Here is a 23,079-nt window from a genome sequence, read left to right as displayed (position 1 = left end):
TGTTTCTGTATTTTGGATATGTTGTTGCTTTGGTGCCATTTGTTGAAAAGACTGGATTCGGTGCAGTCTTGGTCAAAATCTTTTATGACTTTCTTGTAGAAATTGTGACATTTGATTTTAAAATCAGATGGGAATATAAAGGGCACAGACTTTTCAAAACAACTTTGAGAAAGAAAAAACTGAAATACTAACATTGCCTGATTTCAAGATTTATTATGATACTACTGTAATCAAGACTCTGTACTGTTGGCCTCAAGGTAGATAACTAGATCAATTGGGGGGGAAAAATTCGAAAATATTGTGCATTCTTTAAATCTACCAGAGAAAACCCCTTTAGGGATCTAATGCTTTGATCCCTTGAAATTATTTTTTTTTCCCTCTATAATTATATTTTATTAATTTTCATAAACATTTACAGAGATTTTGGGTTTCCATTCATTCATTGTTGCACTATTCTCTCTACCCTCCTCCCAGTTTGTTCTTGTCCAAATGCCACAGTGCTTGTCAAAGCCAGTTCTGATTAATCTTCTTTGTCAGTGTGTCCTTTGCCATTCCCTATCACTCCTCCCTGAGAGAGACTTCACCCTGAGTCATAAGGAAAAGGGGATGGCGTATTCTCTTAGCTACTTCCTGCTGAAAAGGGACGCTGTGGGTTTCAGGGTGAAGATCTTCTCTCACTACTCCAAAGGGCCCCCTTGGCAGTAGGAAACACATAGACTATTATGGAAATTGATTTTGGAATTTAGATGCACTCTTACTGATTGTGCTTGGCCGTACATGTTCATATCCTTGAATATGTATCATGGGGGTGTTGCAACCTAGAAGACACAAATTTGACTAACAAGTTATAAGTACATGAGTCCAAAAATTATGGAAAAGTAAAAGAAAAGATTCTTTCATTGTTTTACAAACCCTCCCCCAGGCCCCCTCCACCATGTAGCCCTCGCTCTAGTCTCCTGTGATGATCCCTTGAAATTCTTGCTGTTCGATTTTTTCCTTTTTTTTTTTTTTAATCAGTTTCATTGTCTTATTACTTTTTTGTTATATAGGCAGGTCCGATCAGAGAACAAAGAAAAGAATGCAGTCATGTCTTTCACAGTTACAGATGAACCTGTATATATTGACCTGGCTTTATCAGAAAACAAAGATGAGGTAAGTGGCTCGATTTTTGAAAATTAATTTTTGAATTTTAACATTGCTATTTTTGAAAGTCAAGGTTTTGACAGTTTTATGATTCATTAAGTGGCAATATGAGATAACAGCAAAATAGAAGTTGTTTTTTCTTTTCTCTTTTGGTAATGTGTTTTTGGTGAAGGTTGGCACAGCAGTTTAGATTCTCATTGGTTAGTTTCCACATAAATTGTTTATGTTAACAGTGCATGAATATTCTAATTTATGTTCTGGCTGCTCTTTTTCCATTAATATAGCTTCCCTCCTCCTCTTTGTTCCATTCGTATGACTTAAGGCAATTGTGATCTCCTAGAGAAGTTTGTTTTTTTCCCCCAGAGAGTGATAATCTTTATTTTGTGAGACAGCCAGTTATTTAACTAAAAGATGATCTTTGGGACTATTTTCAGTTCAGAATTAAACAATAACTCTGCAAAGGAGTCTTTGGAAGTCCTGTCTGAACTGGTCCAGGAAGTCTGATTGATATTTGTCTGACAAGGACTTTGGGTTTCTTTTCCGCATTTTCCTTCCGTTATGACTGTCTTGGCTCTGATCACAGTGCTTGGATTACAGCAGGGTGAGGCACACTCTAGATCTGAAGTTTGTGTACAACGTTAGTCCAATTAGGCTAATAGTCTTTGAATCTTGTGTTTCCGTGTTTTTTTCTTTTGTCCCAGACAAGTAGAGACTAGTAGTTATACCATGGATGATGTTGTGTACCACCTGGTCGGAATTGACATACTTGACCCTCTGGTGTTTCTCAGAGGCAGTAAATCGCATGGGAGGAGACTGTCCATCTTTCTTCCTCAGGGCCATATTATGTGGATTAATAAGGATATTTTGGGGTGTGTTTTGTTACTAAATATTTCATGTATGATTCTTTACTACCAGAGTCTGTCTTGTTATAATAAAATCTTGTAGATTCTAACTAATGTATTTAGGATGTATTTTTAGCTTTTTCTTAATTTTGTGTGGCAATGTAATTAACCTATATCTTCAGTATTTAGCTCTCCTGATGCCTTTAAAGTGCTTCCTACTGATGCTTCTATTTGACTAAAGCTACTCAAAATTTTGATTTGAACTCAAAATCACCCAATGAAAGCACTTGACTTTCAGCACAATCTAGATTCTTTTGCCGTCTAGATTTTGAAATGCATATTTTGCACAAACACTCTAAATCATAGAAATGATTTAGGATTTGTTTTTGTTTTTTTGTTTTCGTTGAGTTTGAAATCCCATGTTTTATTATAATTATTCATTATAAAATTTACTCAGTTATTCGTGGACTTGGGATGCATTTACAGTAGTCAGTGTTTTGATCATAGAAAACTATTTTAAAAAGCACACACTTTTGGTATTTACCTATTTTAACTATTTAAGTACCTGCAGCATTACAGAAATTTGTGTGATTATTTAAGTTCCTAAATGTAAGTAATTTATATAATAAACATTACGTCCCTGGAGATAGCAAAATTTGCTTCTAGTCTTTTTAGGGAATTGTTGCTTTCTTTTTCTGACAGGTTTTAAATGTAAATGATCATAGAGTAATACTGACATTATACATTAACATTATCAAAATAATTTTTAGACTTGTAGACATTTGAAGTGGAAGTGATTTCCATCCTCTTTTTAGGAAACGAATTCTTATTCTAGTGTATTACATAAAACCATTTGTATAGCAGTCATTTTAAATTATAAAATTATTGATTCTACTTAGATTTCTTACAAAGTTACCAGCTCATCTGGATATTTGAGTGGTGTTAATTAGATTTGGGTTTCTGTCAGTAGGAACTGTGGAAAGGGGACTTAGAAACTCGATGAAGAAAAATAGTCCTTTGCAACTTTAATTTCCTACTAAATAGCTGAAGGAAAACAAGAATATCTTTAATCTTATGAGATTTAAAAAAAAATTTTAAATATAGAAGTAAATTCTTTATTGTTCACAATTCAAAGTTAGCTTTTTAAAAGTTTTATATTTATCAGTGTATTGACTATATCTTGAATACTCCATACCATGTCAGTGATTAGAAATAGCAACCTTTCTAAAGTGCTTTGAGTTTGTGCTAAGTTTTCATTTAAACTTTTATAAGAAAGCTTCAGAGTTTTTAAAATTAACTGTAAAGATTGTTATGAGACAGAGTATGGTGCAGAGGAGGATCCAGACATCTAGGTTAATAGCACTGATAGGATCAATGCAGAGTGATGTTTTCACCAATCCCGACTGCTCTTGACAGGTTGGCCTCATACTGTCCATTTAGCCACTTTATGGCTCGATAGTAATTTTGTTGATTCATTTTCAGTGTTGCATTCTTTTTGACTATGTTAACTTAGCATTTTGGCCTTAACATTTACTTACAGTCTGAACAAGATGTTTAGTTTTTTGATAACAGCAATTTTTTTTTAGCAACTTATTTGCATGAGTTGTATATTTCTCTGGTGGTTTAAAAGAGTGAGGAGGAAAATGTAAATTTTCATGAGTTAGATTAAAGATGAAAGTATATTATCTATTCATTTGGCTGACATAATATGTAATATGTAATCTTAATGTAATTAAATTTTTCTTTCAGCCTGTCAAATTAGCTGTTGTTTGCAGAGATGGTCAGGTTCATCTTTTTGAACACATATTAAATGGGTAAGTATGAAAATTTTCAATAAGATGTTTTCTGTTTGAATTGTTATTGTATGTAAGAAAAGATATACATCCTATACAGTATGAATCGCCCTATATCTATGGGTGGGTCTCACACCACGGATTCAATCAACTTTACATTATGATATGAATAATCTAGAGGTAAAGTGTCTGAGAGGCTGTACGTAGGTTAGGGAACTCTGGTGGCATGGTGTTTCAGGAGTTGAATCCTGGTGGTTTGAAACCAACAGCAGCTCCATGAGAGAAAGATAGGCAGTCTCCTCCCATCTGATTCTCAGCCTTGGAAACCCAGAGGAGGGCCAGCTGTAGGAGCCGATTCCAACTTGTATGTGCAGAGGCTTCAGAAACCAGTCCCGTGGATACTGCGGATATGGTTCTATTACTTTTGATTTAGATTGTTGTGAAAGTAGTCTGAAGCCCTGGATTTCTTTTTCATGTATTTGTAGTTAGAGTGGCTCTTTTTGATGTTTATCTAGTCATTATTGATTGTTCCAATGATAAGATCTAGAAGAATGTAGCTAAGTTGAAGACATGCTTGTGAACTCTGGTAATGTAAAATTTTCATGTCTATCTTTGTGACCTCATAAAGCAGAGCAGTGTAGGGAATGATAAGAGAGTGAGTGTGTCTGTAAAGAGAGAGGATTGTTTTTATGTTGTAGTCAGAGCAGAGATAAGCAAGCTAGGGAGACTTTTGGAGGCTTTATAAAACAAAAATTATTACCTATCCCTTTACAGATAGTTTGCCAACTCTAGAATAAACTAATCATGAAAGTAGTGTATATTCCATTTAATGGTGTTCATGATGTATAGAAAAAATTGACTAAAATAGATTGTAATTATTAATTGATTATAAGGTTTAGTCACTGACTCAGTCTACGATTTCCTTAGTTGTAATGGTTTAACACCATTGTAAACATAGCATTAACTCTAAGTTAGTTGTTTAGTTAAAAATGGATTTTAAAATGAGTCCATTGCATTAATTTCTGTTACCTGGAGGTAAAGCTTGGTTAACACAGAAATGTCTAACACCTAAGATTTTTATTTACATAGGTCTATGTTCTTTATATATTTATGTCCGGAAGTCCCAGAATTAGTGAGGCTCATACATGGGCTATAGTGAAGACCTGTATTTGTCCTTTGTAGTGAGATTTTAAAAATTGAGATTATACTGAGTGTATGTAAGGCGTCTAGGGTGTGAGGAATTTTTGATATGCAGTGAAAGTAGGAAGATTAAAGAGCTGGGAGGCCCCTTTTTAGATCATTAGACTAGGTGCTGATTAGGGAAGCTACTAAGAAAGGAGTTCCTTCTGTAAAATAGTGAGTGAATCATTGAAATCATATGAAATATGCAGTATGATCCAGAGTTGGGGAGGGAGAAGTAGCTCATGTTTGGCAAGGCTTTAGAGATGAAGGGGGAAGAAATTGTTTTCCTGAAGTATTACTTTTTTATTTGATGCTAAATTACTTAATCCCAACCTCGAAGTTTTTGTTTGTTCAGTTTCTTCTGGGAGATCTTTTGTGTTCTAGCAACCTTCTCTTCTGGTTTAGTAACAGTCTGTTCCTTTTCAAAAAGGAACATCTCAATATGGCAGGGAGAGCTCATGATTGGCTTAATGCAACCATAAACTCTGTAGGTGTAGCAATCCATCTTGGGAGTTTTATTCATCTGGATGTGTTCAATAACCGGAGAATCAACATCTAAGTGTATTCAGCAGAAACTTGGCAGTCTTTTTAAGGGCCACCGATACTTTGTCCAGCCCCATTGTTTGGCCTGGGCACACCTTCCAGCTCCACTATTGTAACGCTGGATCAGCATGCACCGCTTCTGCAAAGTGACAACTTTGAGATACAACTTTGGATTTCCAGATGCCCTTCATGGCCTGGGCAGTTTTCTGGGAGTTCTTAAAATGAGCCTGGATTTTGAGCCTCTTGATATGCACGATTTTGTGGCATTTTCTGGAATAAGTGAGTAGCGAACCATTTTGTGAGATCACCTGCAGTTGCTCACAGGAAGAGGTAGCCTGAAGTATTACTCTTGTGAGGAACAAGGATCACTTTCTTTAAGGCTCTTAGCCCAAAGGGCATGATGGGGGAAACAACCACAATTCTGTAAGGCAGCTGGGGCACATCAGTTACAGAGCAAGAAGATGCTGCTCAGGGCATCCCACAAGTCATGATGAGGCTTTAGGGAGTTGGGGGACAAATGGAGGTGGCTGATGCAGAGCCAGATGGGAGTTGTGAAGCTCTGGATGATGAGAGGGACCCCCAAAACATAGATTTCTTGTGAAGTCTGGCATGATGGACTAGAAGAGTAGTAGATCTCTAGGACCTATCTTGGGAGTAAAGTTTTGAGTATTAGGTGTTGAAGTTTTAATTAGAAACACTAGTGTTCCAGAAGGGGGCTCGGTGGTGTAGTGGCAAGAAATTGTGCTGCAGTCTCAAGGCACAAGGTTTGAGGCCACACTCTGCTCTGTGGGCAAATGATGGGCAGTCTCCTCCCATTCAGTTAGCTGCCTGTGAAAACTCACCAGAGGGTCAGCTATGGGTTGGTTCTGACTCAGTGGTACAAAATAACAGTGTTCCAGAGACCCTGGTCAGTCTTGAAGAAATCATAAGTTGATGTCACTATCATAGAATTAATGAGTTACTCTGATTTTAAATTGTTTACATTTTTCCTTTATAGATTCTGTAAAAAGCCTTTGACTTCAAACTGCACAATTCAAATAGCAGCACCTGGGAAAGGCAAGAAATTGACACCAAAACCCATCCCAGTTCTTGCAGCTGGCTTTTGCTCAGACAAGATGTCATTGTTACTTGTGTATGGCAATTGGTTTCAGCCCTCCATTGAGCGAGTGGTACGTAGATGATACTCTGAAGTAAAGTATGATACCAAAATGTCCGTGAACAAGAAAAGAATGATTTTAAACTGATGCATCTTCTATTTAGTGGAGTATTTGAAAGGAATAATGTATTCTTTAATAGTAGACCCTGCATTGGAGGTTTTTATTATAAGAACACAATTATTTTCTTTAATTCAGTATATCAAGGAACATTGTTTAACACTAGTTACTGTAAAGAAAAAATGAGATGTTATCTCTTTGTGTGTGGTATTAATTGCTATAGATCTGGTGTGTTTACATTTATACTGCATCTCATTTTGGAGCAACTGCTTTTTCAAGGGTTCAGTAACCAGTTGTACTTCATGGTTACCATCAGCACATGTGTAACTTCTGCTGTGAATTTTGCCCAGTTACAAAAGGAAATCTCCTAATAAAAGAACCATTAATAGTAACACTTTACCATTTTAGTTTAAGTGGTAATGTATTGGCAGTGCAGTAATTGAACATTTTTATTACAAATTCTTTTAAATGTTATTAGTAATGAGTATGTCTAATGATAGACGATTCTTAGGCATTCATTTTAGAATACATGCATTCAAACTCTCGTGGAGACTGAGTGGAATATCCCACACTTTGGTTGATTTTTAAAAATAATTTTAATCTAGTAACACTTAGGTGTAGTTTAGTAAAAAAGGAGAAAAAATGAAGTATAAATCTCCATTTCATGTTACCTCTATTCCTCCAGTGACAGTGTTTGATCATATGAGCATGTAAAACTGCATATAACCTTAATCTATAAATGGAAACATAGGTACTTTGCTGCACCTGGCTTTTCCAGTTTTGCTGTTTACTGGAAAACATTCATATCAGGACCTACTCTACGTCATCTTGTTGATGAGCCTTGCTATCTCTGATTGGCTTTTGAAAACAGTAACAGTGTGAAGTTTTTAAGACAGGTTGCTTGTTCCTTTGTGGGTATATGCACACATTACTCTTTATAGGGCGATTTCTTTATTTAAATCTTGAGTTGTGTAAAATTTGAAAGAATTTTTTAAAATAAAATTTAAAATAAAAGTATTTTAAAAAATTTATCTTCAAATATTTTAAGTGTGAACATTTTAGGCAGTTCATGACAAGAAAGTATATTTTGTGCTTGAGAAAGTTTACTTGGTATGTGACTACCAGTTTTGTGTTGAAGCTTCACTTTAATTTATTATTACATATATATGTATGGTGCTCAGGAAAGACATGATTGGTTATGTGTTTGATTTTATTTCTAGTTCCACTTGCTTTGTTTGACACTTTTTTCTCCTCCATCCTTCCCCTGTCTTTTAAAAATATATTCCTAGGCTTTAAACTCCAAAGAACCTCATATGTGTTTAATAAGAGATATTTCAAACTCCTGGGCCCCAAAAGTAGAAACTGCCATAACAAAGGTAAGTGCATAGTAGATTTGACATTGAAGAAAAACATTTCTTCACACTTAACTGTGTGAAAATGTGTTTATAATTGGCATGGTTTGGAGTAATTAGCATGGTTTGGAGTAATTGGCATGGTTTGGAGTTTTGTCAAAGAAGGATGTGGGGAAAAAGCCTTTACTCGTGTTCCCTGACTTTTGTTTGGATAGTGAAGCATATGCTGGGCCACTCTTTCAAGGGTGATGTTTTGGGCTTAATTAGATTGCTATTTTTAAGAAATACTTTTTAAAATGACAATTTTTAATTTTCTGCAAGTAGTTTGATGGAGAGGGATCCTGTGTTTTAGAAAGAAATAAAAATTTGATGAGCCTGGACTTTAGTATTAATGGAAGCTACATGTAGCTATTATATGAGTAGAAGTTTAATGAGAAAAGGAAAGCCAAGACATGCTATGATGACATCCATGTGGTTTCGCGTCTGGCTGAGTTTCAGTGATGACACCTTTCTCTTGGCTGTCTGAGCATTTCTGGCAGTTAGATTACTGGAGGTAAATACATGAAGCTGTCGAAAAAGTGGGCAGCTTAACCCTCTTTTTTTTTCAACTAGAATGTCCTTGTATAATCTCTAGCTTTTTCCCCCTCCCTCTGATTTAATAATAAGTGTTATTATAAGCTTTAAAACTATGGGCTTTCAGATTTTAATTTTAAAATTTATTTGGCAGATTGAGTTACAGTTTCTTTCCCATTCACATTATATTAATACTGAAAACGTTTTTATATGTTGTCTGTTTTTTCACTATGGATAAGTAATGGAATGATGAAGCCATGATTTCCTTTTGTCCACCACTGCCATTCCTGTTTTAACAGGTGAGAACACCAGTGATGAATTCTGAGGCAAAAGTCCTGGTGCCTGGGATTCCTGGGCATCGTGCCCCTAGCAAGCCTGTTACTCCACAGACTGAGGATTTAGAGACCAAGAGGAAATTAGGGGGCAATGAGGTAAAATGATGACTTCGCATCTTTGTTTGAGTTTAAAATTTAAGATTGTAATAATATATATCGTTTCGAGCCAAAGTTGAAACTTCAGAAACTTAATGGTGGTATTTCTACTTTTTTTTTTTTAAGTGTATTCTCTGAAATTCCAACTTGTGACATTTTTAAGAATGGAGTTGGTGGCTGTTTAGTAGAATGATAGGAGTTTTTAGTAACTGAAAAGGATACTTTTTTACGATTTATTAATATCTGACTGACATGCGATTGCATAAATGAAGCCAGGACGTGCCATGATGACGTTCATTGGGTTTCGCACGTGTCTGAGTTCCAATGATGCCTCTTTTCTCTTGGCTGTCTGAGCAGTCCTGGCTTAGTCAGTGCTTGTTGACCATCATTCTGATCTCTCATTGGACTCAGAAGTTTTCTCAACACTCACAGCTTTCCTATACTTGTCTGTGTAGTGTTCTTTTTTCCCATTGCCCATTCACATTCTGTAGAAATCTAGATTTTTAACTTTTTTTTTTTTTAGTAGAGATAGATGTTTCAACAGCTGTTTTTTTTGTAGATCAGTTTTATCTAGTATTAGAGGTCCTTCTTGAGTTAGTGGGGCTGAGGGTAATATTGCTGTTCTTAAATTATACTTAAGTGATAGGATATGAGTTTATAAATAAAGTGCTAGATCTTCTTTAGCTTTTTCTAGATCTAGTCTTTTAATTTCTTTCCCATGATTTTTTGTTTTTCATAGGTTAGGAGAATTCGACATATCAGACTTGACCAAAGCATATCTGTTTTGCTTCTTTAATAATTGAATATTTTTATTTTGACTTAAATTTTGAAAGAGCTGGAAGAACATGGTTTATTAGGCTTCCTTTAGCTCATGTTGAGTTTTGTACAATTGAAACTTTTGTGTTGTAAATGAAATAATATCAAATATCTGTCAGAAAAGTTCGTTATAACATTCAGACAATCTATATATCATGCAGCAGGGATTTTATGAATTGCATTTTAAAATCATGTGCTTCTTGGGCAACTCTTTTTTTATTGTTGTTCCCTCTACTAGAATCTGGATACTTGTACTACAGGTGCTTTTATTTGTATCTGATGGCTTAGTGGTAAACTGTGCCATCCCAAGGCACGTGCTCTGAACCCACCATCTGCTTCAAGGAGGAGGCTGGGCAGTCTCCTGTGGACTGACTGCCTCTGAAAACCTGCTGGAGGGGCCACTTTGGGTCTGTTCCAGCTCAGTGACACACAACAACAACGTTGGCATCACAGTGCCATTCTGTTAGAATGGGAGAAAACGACATGTTTTGGTTTTCAGGGTTAAGGGTATTAGGAAGTCTGTTTTTGACTCTTGGACACTGGCACAAACTAATTTGAATAAACGACTTTAAACCTTGTCTTACTAATCATTCTGCCTTGATAACAGTGCAGTTGACATTAACCAGATAATTTCTGTTCCTAGGTCAGCATTGAAGAACGCCTGGGAGCAATGGATATAGATTCAAAAAAAGAAAAAAATAACCTTCCACAGACAAATAGCTTTCCAGTTCTTCTCACCCAGGGTTTAGAAAGTAATGATTTTGAAATGTTAAATGTAAGTATTAAAACAGCTTTTTAGTATAGTGAAAATGATAGTTTTCTTAGAAAGTGACTATTAGAGTGAAAAATAATCTTGTATTGCTGATTTGAGTTTAATGTTTTACCAATTTATTCAAATAAATATCACTTAGTGACAACACGCAAGCAGTCACCAACCTACAAAGGGATCGTGTTGGGTTATTTTGAACCTGGAATGCATTTTCTCATAGAAATATTAATCTGAATGTTTTTTAGGTTTGTAGGCTTAATCACAGAAGCCTTTATAAACATAGTATAGCTGAACTATGATACTCAGCATTCTAGATCACAATTTATATTTTTTTCTGTAGGAAAATGTGTTCCTGGGTTTTAACTCTGGATTCCAGAAACTTATATCCCTCTGGCCGTGAAAGGGGCAGTGAGGTGAACCTTGGCAATGGGTAGGAGGTTTTGAGGGGAAAGATTTAAGAGCGTTGGGGATGAGTTTATAAAATACTCACAGGGAGAAACTTCGAATAATTCCTGTGTTTGTAAGTTGCTGACTGCTTGTATGAAGTTACTTAATTTTGTCTCATTCTAAAATTTGACAGTTTTCTGATAAACATATTTAAATCTTTAAAAACAATTGCTTTAAACCCTACTTACTTAGATGTTTAAAGTTTACATTAGTGATTGATACACGGTAATATGAGTACAGTTAGTATAGATATGTCTTTAATATTACCCACACCTATGAATAGTATTTCTCTCATTTATATTTTGGTCCAAATGGAAATATTTACATTTTTTGTTTTAAAATAATTTTGTAAAATTATAGAGGGAACCTAGGATTTCTGGGGAAAAAAAAAAAACCAAAACAAAAAACAACAACAACAAAAAAAACAAAACCAAAATTACTTGTGTTTTGGGGGTTATTTTAGCTTGCTATTGCACTAGAAAGCTAAGGAAAGATTGGGGAAGAAACTAGAGAAGCACTTGAAAATGACTGAAATGCAATACAACCTATTGGTCATCATTGCCAGCTGAACTATTCTTTAAAGCCTTCTTCCATAGTCACAGCAAATCTATTTGCTTTTCTCCTCCTGTAAATTTTTATTAAGAAAGATTAGCTATAAAATTAGTTATATAACAGTTATAAAAGTAGAATAATATAGTGGTCCTCATAAACTAGTTACCCAAATGAACCAGTTACTAACACTCTCCATCTTGTTTCCTCTCACCTGCCAGCATCTCTCCGCTGCACCACTCCCTCATTATTGTGAAGCAAGTTTCATACATGTCTCAGCCATAAATATTTCCTTAAAAAAAAAGTTTAAAAATATTATCATACCTTAAAGGATTCCTTAAAATCATCAAATATCCATTTAATGTTTATATTACCTGATTGTCAATTGTACTTTAAAGTTATTGATTTTTTTTGGTTGTTGTCTTTTACTTAGGAGCCCAGTAAAGAGCTCACACTGTATTTGGGTAATATATAATATACCCTTTGCAGTTTATTGTTTTGGAGAAGCACGATGTGTCTTGTAGAAATTGTTTCTGTGGTGTCATTTAATATGTCCTCTGTTAGCTCTCGAAGCTTGGAGAAATTCCTGTTAGAATCTTTGTGGTGAGAGCACTTTATAGATGAGTCCTTCTATCAGGAGCTCTGTAATGCCTGTCTTTTCTTTCGATAGTGTTGCCTGCTGTTGAGTCAGAACTGACTCATAGCTACCCAACCATCCAGGGGCTTTTCTGAGACTAAATTGCACAGGAGGAGTTTGCCAACTTTCTCTTGAACAGCAGCTGGTGACTTCATACAGCCTGCTTTTAGGTTGGCAGTGAAACTTTTTTATCACTAGACAGTAGTGGCAATTTATATTTATTACCTGGTTCATGGTTTGAGTTTTCAGACTCTGTCCTACCTCTCCTCTCAGGAGAGACTGGTCCTTGGAGAAGAACATCATGCTCAGAAGGGTGGAGGGACAGTGCGGGAGATAAAGACCCCGCATGAGATAAAGACCCCGGATGAGACGGGTTGATGAAGTGACTGGGACAGTGGGGTTGGTGTCGGAATTAGTGAGACTGGCTCAGGACAGGTCAGGGTTCAGAGCTACTATACATAGCAAGTAAGGTCGCTGTGGGTTGCAGGTAACTCAACGGAACATAAGGACAACACTACTAAGGTTTATTTAGGGAATGCGGGATTAAGAAATGATTTATTACCTCATTTACCAAATTTCAGAAAACTAGTTCCTTGGTGTTCACCAAGAAAAAGGCCAGTGAGGTTATTATTTTCCTCATATCATTATGAAAGTGAGAGCCCTAATGCCTAGTAGGCACCTCTGGTGACTCGAATACACCAGGGTTTGAAACCCACTAGATTTCAGTTAGGAATTCGTTCTAGTGAACAACAGTGACTGAGTAAATGATCATTGTGACACAGATTTAAAGTCCATTTTGCTTTCAGTTTATCATTACCAATAGATTTTCAGCATAGTGAAAAATGAAAAGTGTTTACTAAAGTTATTTGCATAAAATTCCCTTAGGATCTAGGGATTGCAAGTAAATCCAGATCCATTGTGCTTAGAAATTAAATGCACATATTTATTAGTGTATGTTATATGATGACGCAGGATTTTCTAAGAATGCAGTGCCAGTTTGTATATTCTTTTGTTTTAATTAATTCATTAATACATCTGTGTCATTATAAACCCCAAATATAATAGCTTCACAGAAGTTTGGTTTTTCCCTTCTTAGACTAATTTAGTACTTTTGGAGTTCTTGTGTAGTCAAGGCTCCAGGTAAAGGCCAGTTGTTCTCATTTCTCTTGGTGCTCTGAGTCCCCCTGCATATTACATGTCATGTCTTGTAAAGTAGCAGAGTATGAAAGAATTTGTGGGAGTTTTTGTTAACAAGGCCCAGAAAGTCACATATCTTACTTTAGCATATTTATCATTCTTTTGGCTCAAGGTTTGATTTAAATGTTTGATGTTTTGAAATTTTTTTAAAAAATATCTTTAAAATTAAAATTTCTGTTGAAAAGGTTATTGCTTTTTAAAAACATTTATTGATTTGCATAGTATGCACATCATGTTTTGTGTATGTATTGTGTTTCATAAAATCGTATCTGTTGTTTCATTTATCCGCATTGTGTTTTATATAATTCATTATATTTTATATTATTAATTGCCATTCATCTATTATCTCCCCATCTTTTCAAGTCCTCATTAAACCTTTCCCATTTCTTTACCACATCTATCCCTAGTTTCTACTACCCCAGTAATTTTTGTTTTATTGCTTTTTAAGTGCAATTCTACAGTGTTCGGGCCACACTTCTATAGTTAAATCTCAAATGTTATAAAATGACTTTGGAAACTTGTGTTTTCTAAATTCTGTACATCTGTATTTAAATGTGTAGAAGGTTATTTTTCTGTATCTTAAGAAAATTTGGTCCTTAAAGACATTGGCATTTATAAAGAAGAAAACCGTTCATATTAAATTTTTTTGATAAATCAAGATTATACCTATCTGGTAGCCAGAAAACATATTTTTTATTCAGATTCATTTCCTTGCTAAAATCGATTTAATAGTTATTGCCCTGGGCTGTTTAACCATTTTTCTTGTTGTATCCTTAGCTTCTCATTATGTTCATCTTAATATTTTTGTTTTCCCATAGAAAGTACTTCAAACTAAGAATACAAATCTAATAAAGAAGACTGTGTTAAGGATGCCCCTCCATGCTGTAATTCCATTGTTGCAAGAGGTAACTAAGTGCTTTTTCTGTTTTAAGATCGTAACACTATGAATTTAATAAACACTTGGTGGCCTTCCTATCTGATAGGTCGTCAATCCAAATCTACCAATCTGCCATTCGTTCTATAGGAAAAAATGGACTGTCTCCTCCCCTATAGGTTTAAAGCCTCAGAGACCTGGTGAAGGATCACCATGCCGTAGCATTGACTCTGTGTGCTGGGCTTGGTTTTGTGTGGCACTGGGCTTAAGTGTCACATGCCAACTAGCACCTAGGCAAAACGATGTGACAGTCTCCTTTAGATTTGCAGCCTCGGGGAAATTATGGAGCTGTTCTGTTCTGTCCTCTAGTATTGCTGTGTGTCAAATTCAACTCAGTTGCACTGGGGAATGCTATGAATTTGGGGGAGAAGGTCCAGTGTTTAGAAAATTTAATTTCTAATAAATAGGGAGTCTGGTATTGAAGAGTAGATGAATAGGGATGATGGTAAGTTGATGGATTCCTAAGGCAACTAAAAGGAAATGGCATTCATATTTTACTCTTCATTTCCTATTCATCTAAAAGTATTTGAAAATTTAGAGTGACCTATAAAATAGTTGTATGTGCAGGAGACTGTCATCTTTAGGAGAGTGATGGTTTTTAGAAATCCCAATGTAGAGTCCCTAAATCCTTTCTTTTTTAATTTTTTTTGTGTGCATGTACCGTCAAATCAGATCTGACTGGTACAGGAGGATATTGCGCCTCCTTCTCCGGCAGAGCGTCTGGTGGATTCGAACCGTGTTCCTCTGGGATTGCAGTGCAGCTTCTTGCCACTAGGCCACCAGAGCTCCCCTTCTAAATCCTTTATTTTTGCTTTTCCTGTATGTCATACCAAGGTACCCTAATTTAACATCCATATGTCTGTACTGTGCTTTGATTTCCCTTTTTAAAATCCCATCTGTGGGATTTACTCCCATTTACTTTTTCTGACAATTGGCTGCCTTGACTTGCATAACTGCTTGCATAACCCTGTTTAACAATGTTAAAGGGTGAGCTAGCAGCTGGACATGAAAAATGTCGTGAGAATGCTGCTGCCCAGGAGCCTGTGTCTGGTTGCTGAGGGCGCTGAGAAATTAGGATAGCAGAAATCTCATGCTAAGCTCAGCCCCAGACATTCAGGATTCAGTGACATTGCTGTTTACTGAAGTTTCTCATATGTTGAAGTCATATGATTTTATAATTAACAACCCTAAGGGAACATTCCCTCTTTAGTCTCTTTGGAATCCATATGTAATTAGTAGTTTATCTTAAAGAATGAGTATGTTACAAAAATTAAAGATAAATTTGATTCCTTGTAATTAAACTTGCATTATATTTGTTTAAAATGCTCAAGTATTGTATGAATTGTCTTGGTACTAATTTAAGTAATCTTATTTATAGGTGAATTAGTTTAATAACAGTTATGGATTCCTTGATTAGCAATTACACTTGACTTCTGTTTGTTTAAAATGCTCATTTATTGCATTATATTTAGATAATATAATGTTATGAATAGATGAATCTCTGATAAAATTTCTGTATTTGAGAGTCCTTGGGAGCTCTGTGACTTGGTGGTAAGGAATGGCACTGTTAGTCCAAAGGCACCTGGTTCAGAGCCACTAGCTGTGTGGGAGAAAGATGAGCAGTCTCCTGCCATGAGATTTCTTGCCTCCCAAAACTCAGCTGGACAATCAGCTAAGAATCAATTCCGAATCTGTGGTACATAACACAACTGTTAGTTACGCTTAAGAATACTGGCAAAATTTGTTTTGAGTAGACTAGATGGTTTTCCTTGTATTTTAAAAGTTGAAATACAATACATATACCATAAAATCACCTTTTAAAACATGTAATCCAGCATATTGTCATATATATTAAAAGTCACACTCTGTTTTCTCCTTTCCATTGTAACTGCTTATTCTGGACATTACATGTGTAACTCTTAGTCTGGGGGCACCTGGCCCTTAATTACTTTTATTGTAGAAATGTATTTCTTGAATATACCAGTAATTAGATAGGATTTTTTTTTTTAAATAACCCAGCCATTGCTTTCTCTTGGGAATTTATGGAGATTTATAGTTTCTAAAGTGCTGTTGCTAATAGTGCTTTTCTCTTCCCCAGCTTACAAAGAGGTTACAAGGACATCCTAACAGGTAAGATTTTTATAGTGGATTTGTTTTTTAAATGTTTTAGGCTATTGTTTAAACATTGAGCTGTCTGCAGCATGAGAAATAACTCATTAAGTGTCAAATATTACTTTTTCTTTCCTTTAACTCTTTAAAGATGAATACTTCTTAAGATTTTATTATGTTTTTGGTTGATTTTTGTTTGTTAGTTTGTTTTTAAGTTTCGAGTTCTATGTAGTTATTTCCACTTTATTGTCAGGTCACTTAAATTTGGCAAATTTAATGATTTAAAACTGCCATGGTACACATACAGAATTGTCTTAGAATTTAGTGACCTCTGGTAATCTGCTTAAGACACGAAGGAAGTATTTTAGATAAAAAACAAAGCTTTTAGATCTTTTTTCTTTTGTAATGTGATAAGATCCTGTGCTATGGTGGTATCAGCGTCTACAAATACAGGCTTGCCTTTCTGAAACTTCCTCTGTTACCTTTCCAAAAGAAGAAGGCTGAAAAAAATAAATGAATTAGGCCAGATTGAGATACACTTTTTTTCTGTAGTTGCCTATTAATGTTGTAGTGGGAATCTTTACTATTTATATTTGTCACTGAATCAAATGTGGGTTATAGTATGCAGAATTGGCTGGGCCCAGTTTGTAGGAATATTAATGCCTTGGTATCAGTTTATTATGTAGCAGTGAATGTGGTCTTGTCCATGACTGTTTAGTGTAGTGAAAAGGGGTTTTGTCCTGCTTCCGTTTCCTTGGTCTTTTCCTTCCTGAGAAGTTACTATGATAAGCACCTGAATCTTTCCCATTCTCTGCTGCCCTGTGCTGGTGTGGGGACAGATGGTGCTACAGTATGAGCAGAGGAAATCCAGATGGGTTGTTGCCATTTACTTGGGACCTGTCTCTACAACTCTGTCACACTCTCCTTCCCGAGGCAAAAGGGTTTGATTTGCAAACCTTTGGAGCTCAGATTGGGAACTTATTCCTTGGTTTTATGAGAGAGGACAAAAGAACCAAATGCACGTGAACATGGCCATAGAGTAGGTTCCTCTCATGGCGACTCCTTGGGTTTCCAAGGGTAAATCTTGGCAGAAGTGAACTGCCTCATCCTTTCTTTTAGAGTGGTTGATGGGTTTGAGTGAACTGTGGAGAAGTCCAACATTAACATACTATGCCACTGTGGCACATTGGAAAGGACCAAACAAACCACAGCCACTGTCCCCAAGTCACATCTGATTCAGTAGTCACTGCTGTATTTCAGATGAGGGGAGGAAGTACAGCAGGAATCTCAAATAGATTCAGTGAAGGAATGAAAACACTATCAAGTTAGTAGTTATTTATTTATTATACTCTTCACAGACTGTAATTTGTACCCAGTTTACTTTTACAATTTTTTTTGTTTGCTTTTTATATTTATCATTAAATAATGTGATTAGAAACAGAGTAACAGTATACAAATGTTGCTCTAGTGTTTCCCTTGTGTGGTATTGTGGGCTCCATTGGTCTGATGCAGTTGGTGTCGGTGGGTGATGGCTTGGTTTGCTGTGCCAAGGAGGTTTTGGTGGGGACCCCGTAGGTCAGGTTCTCTCAGTAGTGGTTATTTTGTGCTCCATTGGTCTCGTGTTCTGGCTTAGTGTTGTTGAGGGCTGCATTGCTCTGATCTCGCTTGGTTTTGGGTGGGGGCTGACTGGGTTTGTTGTACTTGGGAGGCTTTGTGAGGGGTCTGGTGATGTGGGAGGTTCTTTTGGTCTGCTGTTCTGGCTTCTTGGTCTTAGGGGCACTGTTGGCACAATGTCCTCACCTGGTGATGGTAGAGGGTTGCTAGGTTTGTAGCACCAGCAGTGGGAAGACTGGTGGAGGCTGCCTTGGCCTGAAGGACCTGCTAATTTAGCTGCAGGCTGTGCTGGTCTGGTGCTACATGATATTGGGAGCACTGTTGGTCTGGTGCTCTCAATAATTGTTATTTGGGCTCTGTGGTGTGATGTGGGTGGGAGACTCTGTTGGTCTGGTGTTCTGGCTTCTTGGTATTGGGGGCTCTGTTGGCCCGATGTCCTTGCCTGGTGCTGATAGAAGATTGCTAGGTTTGTAGTGCCAGCAGCCTTGGGCTGATGATCTCACTAAGTTTACCTGGAAGCCTTTCTGGTGTGATGCTAAATGATATTGGGTGTTCCCTTTGTCTGGTACTCTCTGTAATTGTTATTTGGGACTCCATTGGTCTTGTGTTCTCCGTTGGTTTTGGTGAGGGATCTCGGCTCACTGTGCCAGGGAGGCTTTGGTGGGGGTCCCTTTGGATGGGTGTGCTCAGTGGATACTGGTGGGGGCTCTCTTGGTCTGTTCTTGGTCTGTGTTGCTAGAGTTCGGCTTGATTTGTTGCACTGGGAACGTTGGTCTGCTTCTCTCGACTCCGTTAGTCTTGTTCTCTCTGTTCCTGTTCATGGTGACTTACTTGGTTTGTTGTGCCGATGAGAACGACCATGTGAACCTAGACATGTCACAAAATTTTGGAGAAACTGCAGAAATAACAGTGGTATCTGCCATGAAAGTTTGGGGAGCCCAAATGCTTGGGCTCAGACTCTAGCTCTGTTAGAGTCTGCTTAGCTTCCACCGGTTCCAAGAGTTCCAAGTTCCACCACCTTCCTCTCTGAGATGTGACAGAGGAGTGAGTGCAAGTGAGAAGGGACAATATTTGTGGACACTTATTTTCTGATATCTTGGTACTATAAATAATTTCAACTAAAATCATATTGATGACAAAGTGTTAGAAATTGAAAGGCAATTGAAGTATGAGAATTGTCAGTACACTAAACTTAATTTTCAATTCACACACGCGCGCGCACAGAGAGAGAGAGAGAGAGAACCAAAAGGGAACATTTGGGATTTCTCCAGGTGAAAAACTAAAGAAATTAAAATATTGAGTTGCAATAGTGAAGAATTGTATGTGTAAACTTCTGAAAAATATGCGCCATTGAGTAGACTGTGTCTCCCAGAGGTCATGCAAACAACAGACCTTGTCTAGTTTTTCTGATAGTGTAACTGAGTTGTATGACTGAACACTCGTTGACTTGAATTTTTTTTTCTAGTGCTGCTTTGATGGTCCAGTGGCTAAAATGTGTGCTAATGGTTCATGCATCTTATCTATCCACTGTAAGTATTTTCAGCTGTAGTTGCTGAGTAAGAGTTCTTTGGTAAAGGTTGACTTGAAGACTTAACAGATAATTTTCTCTTCATCTCTCCTTCAAATTGTCACCTGCTCTCTTTAGAGATTGTAGAGATTTTATTTGCCCAGGTACCATGACATGAGTTCTTTTGTCATGTTGCTGTTGTCTTTCCTTAATTGGTTTTCCCCTCCTGATTTGTAGATGTTGTTGTTGTTTTTATATGCCATCGAATCACGTGTGACTCATAGCCACCCTGTGTATAGCAGCTTGAAAGCCAGTCTCACTGATTATGGCACACCTACCCTTATTGCCCCAGTTACTGTATCAGTCCATCTCATCAGGGGTCTTCTTCTCCTTTGTTCCTGCTTGGCCATGTGCCCAAAGCATGTGAGACAGAGTTTCAAAATCCTAGCCTCCAAGGAGGAACTTGTTTTCACCCTCTCCAAGACAGACCAGTTTTCTTGACAGTCCATGGTATGTTCAAGACTCCAACACCACAACTGGAGGGTATCAATTCTTCTGTCATCCGTAGTCATTATCCAGCTCTCTGATGCATAACAAGTAATTGTGAAGACCATGGCCATCCTTGCTTTTCAGTACTCTGGTTTGTAGATAGATACTGTATTCATAAAGTACTATGTATTCTTTAGGGGAGCTTTGAAAAAATTTAGTAAAGACAGAAGGTAAATTTGATTATTTGACATCAGTGTTTTCCTACACATATAACCTTTACAAGAGAAATTGCCTTCATTTTATGTGTATCTCAGGTGTTCATTTATAAAACTGTAACTAAGTTGTGGAAAGGTTGTACACTCACATTTTTTCCTGGTGTGTTAATTTTGTCACTGTTCCTGGAATAAAGTATCTTGTGAGGACACAAATGATCCTTATTCTGGACAAGAGAGAGAGATGGATTTGACACTTTTTGATAAAGATCAAAAGTTGCAGCCCTCAGAACCTTTCACACAAAAATCTCAAGACTGAAACATTAGGTATCCTGGTAAATGGAAAAAGATGGAATTTGTTAAAAATTTCCTTTTGCGTGGATCCCTAACAACCCAAGGAAGCTGGAGTTGCAGTGTATTAGTTTGGGAAGATTGCCTTACCCACGCCTTGCTATTTTCAGAGAGGAAGACCTTCCACAAAGTGGATTGACACTGTGACTGCAGCAGACAGAGGCTTGAGCATCACAGAGTTAGTCATGACAGCACAGGAGGATAGCACAGGGTCCAGATTCGTTGTTCATATGGGCCTTAAGTAGGGGCACATACCAACATATGCATGCAAAAGTTGTACAGGGAATAAGAGAGAACACCTTTGAATTGTGATGTCTGCCAGAGAAACAAATTAGTTTGTTGTTTTTGTTTTTTTTTTTTTTAAAACAATTTTAATGAACATTTACAGAGATTTTGGATTTCCATCCATTCACGCCTTTGAGCTGTGGTGCTGGAGAAGAGTATTGAATGTACCATGGACTGCCAAGAAAACAAACAGATTCATCCTCAAGAGGGTTAAACCAGACTACTCCTTGGAGGCAAGGATTCTGAGGCTCCATCTAACATACTTTGGACATGTTGTGAGGAGAGACAGGTCCTTAGAGAAGGACATCATGCTAGGTAGAGTAGAGGGACAGCGCAGGAGGGGAAGACCCTCTATGAGGTGGATTGATTCAGTGACTGGGGAAATCGGGATGGGTTTGTCAGAGGCAATGAGATTGGCACAGGATAGAGCACGGTTTAGGGCTGTTGTATATAGGGTCGCTATGAGTCGCAAACGACTCGATGGCACATAACAACTTTTAGTAAATTTGATATTCGGCTTCCCTCATTTCCCCTCTTTTGTTTAAATCATAATTTTGAGGTTATCAAGATGAGCATAATTTCTTTTCTTCAGGATTCATTCTTCCTTGTCTCTTAATCCTTTATATATAATCAAACAATTATAACCGAGAAAGCAAAATAAGTTCACAAAAATACTTCCAATAAAGCAGCATTCCCTGAGGGTCGGCTTCCATTGTTATGTTTCTCTGGCCTTTTTAAAGGTTGAGATTGTAAAAGCTTCCTTGGGGAAGCTTGTTGGAGCCTCATGCTGCTTAGATCCAGAAGGGTTCCCTGTTGGTGTCTTTTCTATGTTTATTTGTCTGCCATCATTTATTTAATCAGTACAAAAAGTTCATCCTTCTGTTTCTTTTCTTAGCTTTTAAATTGTTAGTTTTAAAAACAGTACTGTGAAACAAAAACAAAAAAACCCAACAAAACCCACAAACAAACCAGTACTGTGTTTTGCTGTTGGGACAAGGACACCTTAGATGTGCAGGCTTTACTCTTCACAGCTTCTGCTGCTGCTGGGATGGTTTGTGAGCTGACAATACAATGCCTTTGCGATGGGAGTGCTGGGTGATTGGTGTGTTTGCAGAGTTGTATGATGGGAGAGAAGTAAATCACAAATTACCCCTTCACCCCCCACCCCAAGCCCAGTGAGCAGTGTATTACAGACTACCTTTCCCTCTCCAGTTACCTGACCTGGTATCTCAGCTGAGGACACTATACCAGTTAATGGACAGCAGAGTCAGAACTTTCCAGAAACTCTCCCACCTTCATGGAAAGCTCATTCTTCTAATCACACAAGTGAGTAAACAATCAAATTGTTTAATGCTGAAACTTTTAGATCTGATAGGAGAGAAGAATACTATTTTCTTTTTGCCTGAACATTGAAAGCTTTGGCAAGAAATTGGTAAATCAGGATTTATTCTTTAGCTTGATGATTCTGGATGTTGGACAGAAGGAAAGTTTGGTTGTGCCTGTTTTCAACATTTTTTCAAAGGTCTCAGCACAGTGGAAAGAAACCCATGTTGATGCGCTTGGGACTGAGTTGAGTTGGGGAGCAAACCCAGTTAAAACCAATTATACTGTTACAGAATCTATCTCAACTCAGAGTGACCCTTCAGAGCAGAGAGTGTTTGAGTGCTGTTAGTGTTTATGAAACAGGCTGCCCTAGGCTATTTCCTGAAGAGCATTTGGTGATTCAGACCTTTGACCTTTTGGTGACAGCAGAGTGCTTAACCATTGGGTAACCAGGATTTTAAAAACAAGGTCAATTTCATTGAAATGAATAATAAATTTATAGAAACAAACAAAAAAACAAAACCAAAAACCAAGGCCCAGGACCTTTATATTTGGCACAAAAAGGGTTGTATTCACTTCAGAGGAGTTCCTAATTTTTAGAGTAACATTCTTTCCTTCTGTTTAAAGACTTTATCTTTGCCCTGTACTTGATCCACGTTGTGTTAAGATTCTCCATTACACCACCAGATGCTCTGCTGAAGAAGGAGGGACAATCTCCTCCTGTATCAGTCAGATCTGATTTGACGGTGTACACACACACAACCCCC

The 23,079-nt window shown here is 37.1% G+C and overlaps 1 protein-coding gene and 1 pseudogene across 1 annotated transcript in view; one reads left to right on the top strand and one right to left on the bottom strand.

Moving 5' to 3' along the window:
* Positions 1-23,079, top strand: part of WDR43 (WD repeat domain 43) — a 59,301-nt gene that overhangs the window by 33,053 nt on the left and 3,169 nt on the right. The window contains exons 6-15 of the mRNA XM_006880685.1: positions 1,050-1,152; positions 3,735-3,799; positions 6,501-6,672; positions 8,007-8,093; positions 8,942-9,073; positions 10,533-10,664; positions 14,307-14,393; positions 16,521-16,552; positions 19,611-19,674; positions 22,202-22,319. Coding sequence (XP_006880747.1) covers positions 1,050-1,152; positions 3,735-3,799; positions 6,501-6,672; positions 8,007-8,093; positions 8,942-9,073; positions 10,533-10,664; positions 14,307-14,393; positions 16,521-16,552; positions 19,611-19,674; positions 22,202-22,319 — 992 coding nt within the window. The remainder of the gene's footprint in view (positions 1-1,049; positions 1,153-3,734; positions 3,800-6,500; positions 6,673-8,006; positions 8,094-8,941; positions 9,074-10,532; positions 10,665-14,306; positions 14,394-16,520; positions 16,553-19,610; positions 19,675-22,201; positions 22,320-23,079) is intronic.
* LOC102877184 lies at positions 5,283-5,798 on the bottom strand (annotated as a pseudogene).

Source organism: Elephantulus edwardii, unplaced genomic scaffold, assembly GCF_000299155.1.
Source record: "Elephantulus edwardii isolate Elephantulus edwardi_28Jun2011 unplaced genomic scaffold, EleEdw1.0 scaffold00009, whole genome shotgun sequence".
NCBI classification, from domain to species: Eukaryota; Metazoa; Chordata; class Mammalia; order Macroscelidea; family Macroscelididae; genus Elephantulus; species Elephantulus edwardii.
This window is presented reverse-complemented; position numbering and strand designations above follow the sequence as displayed.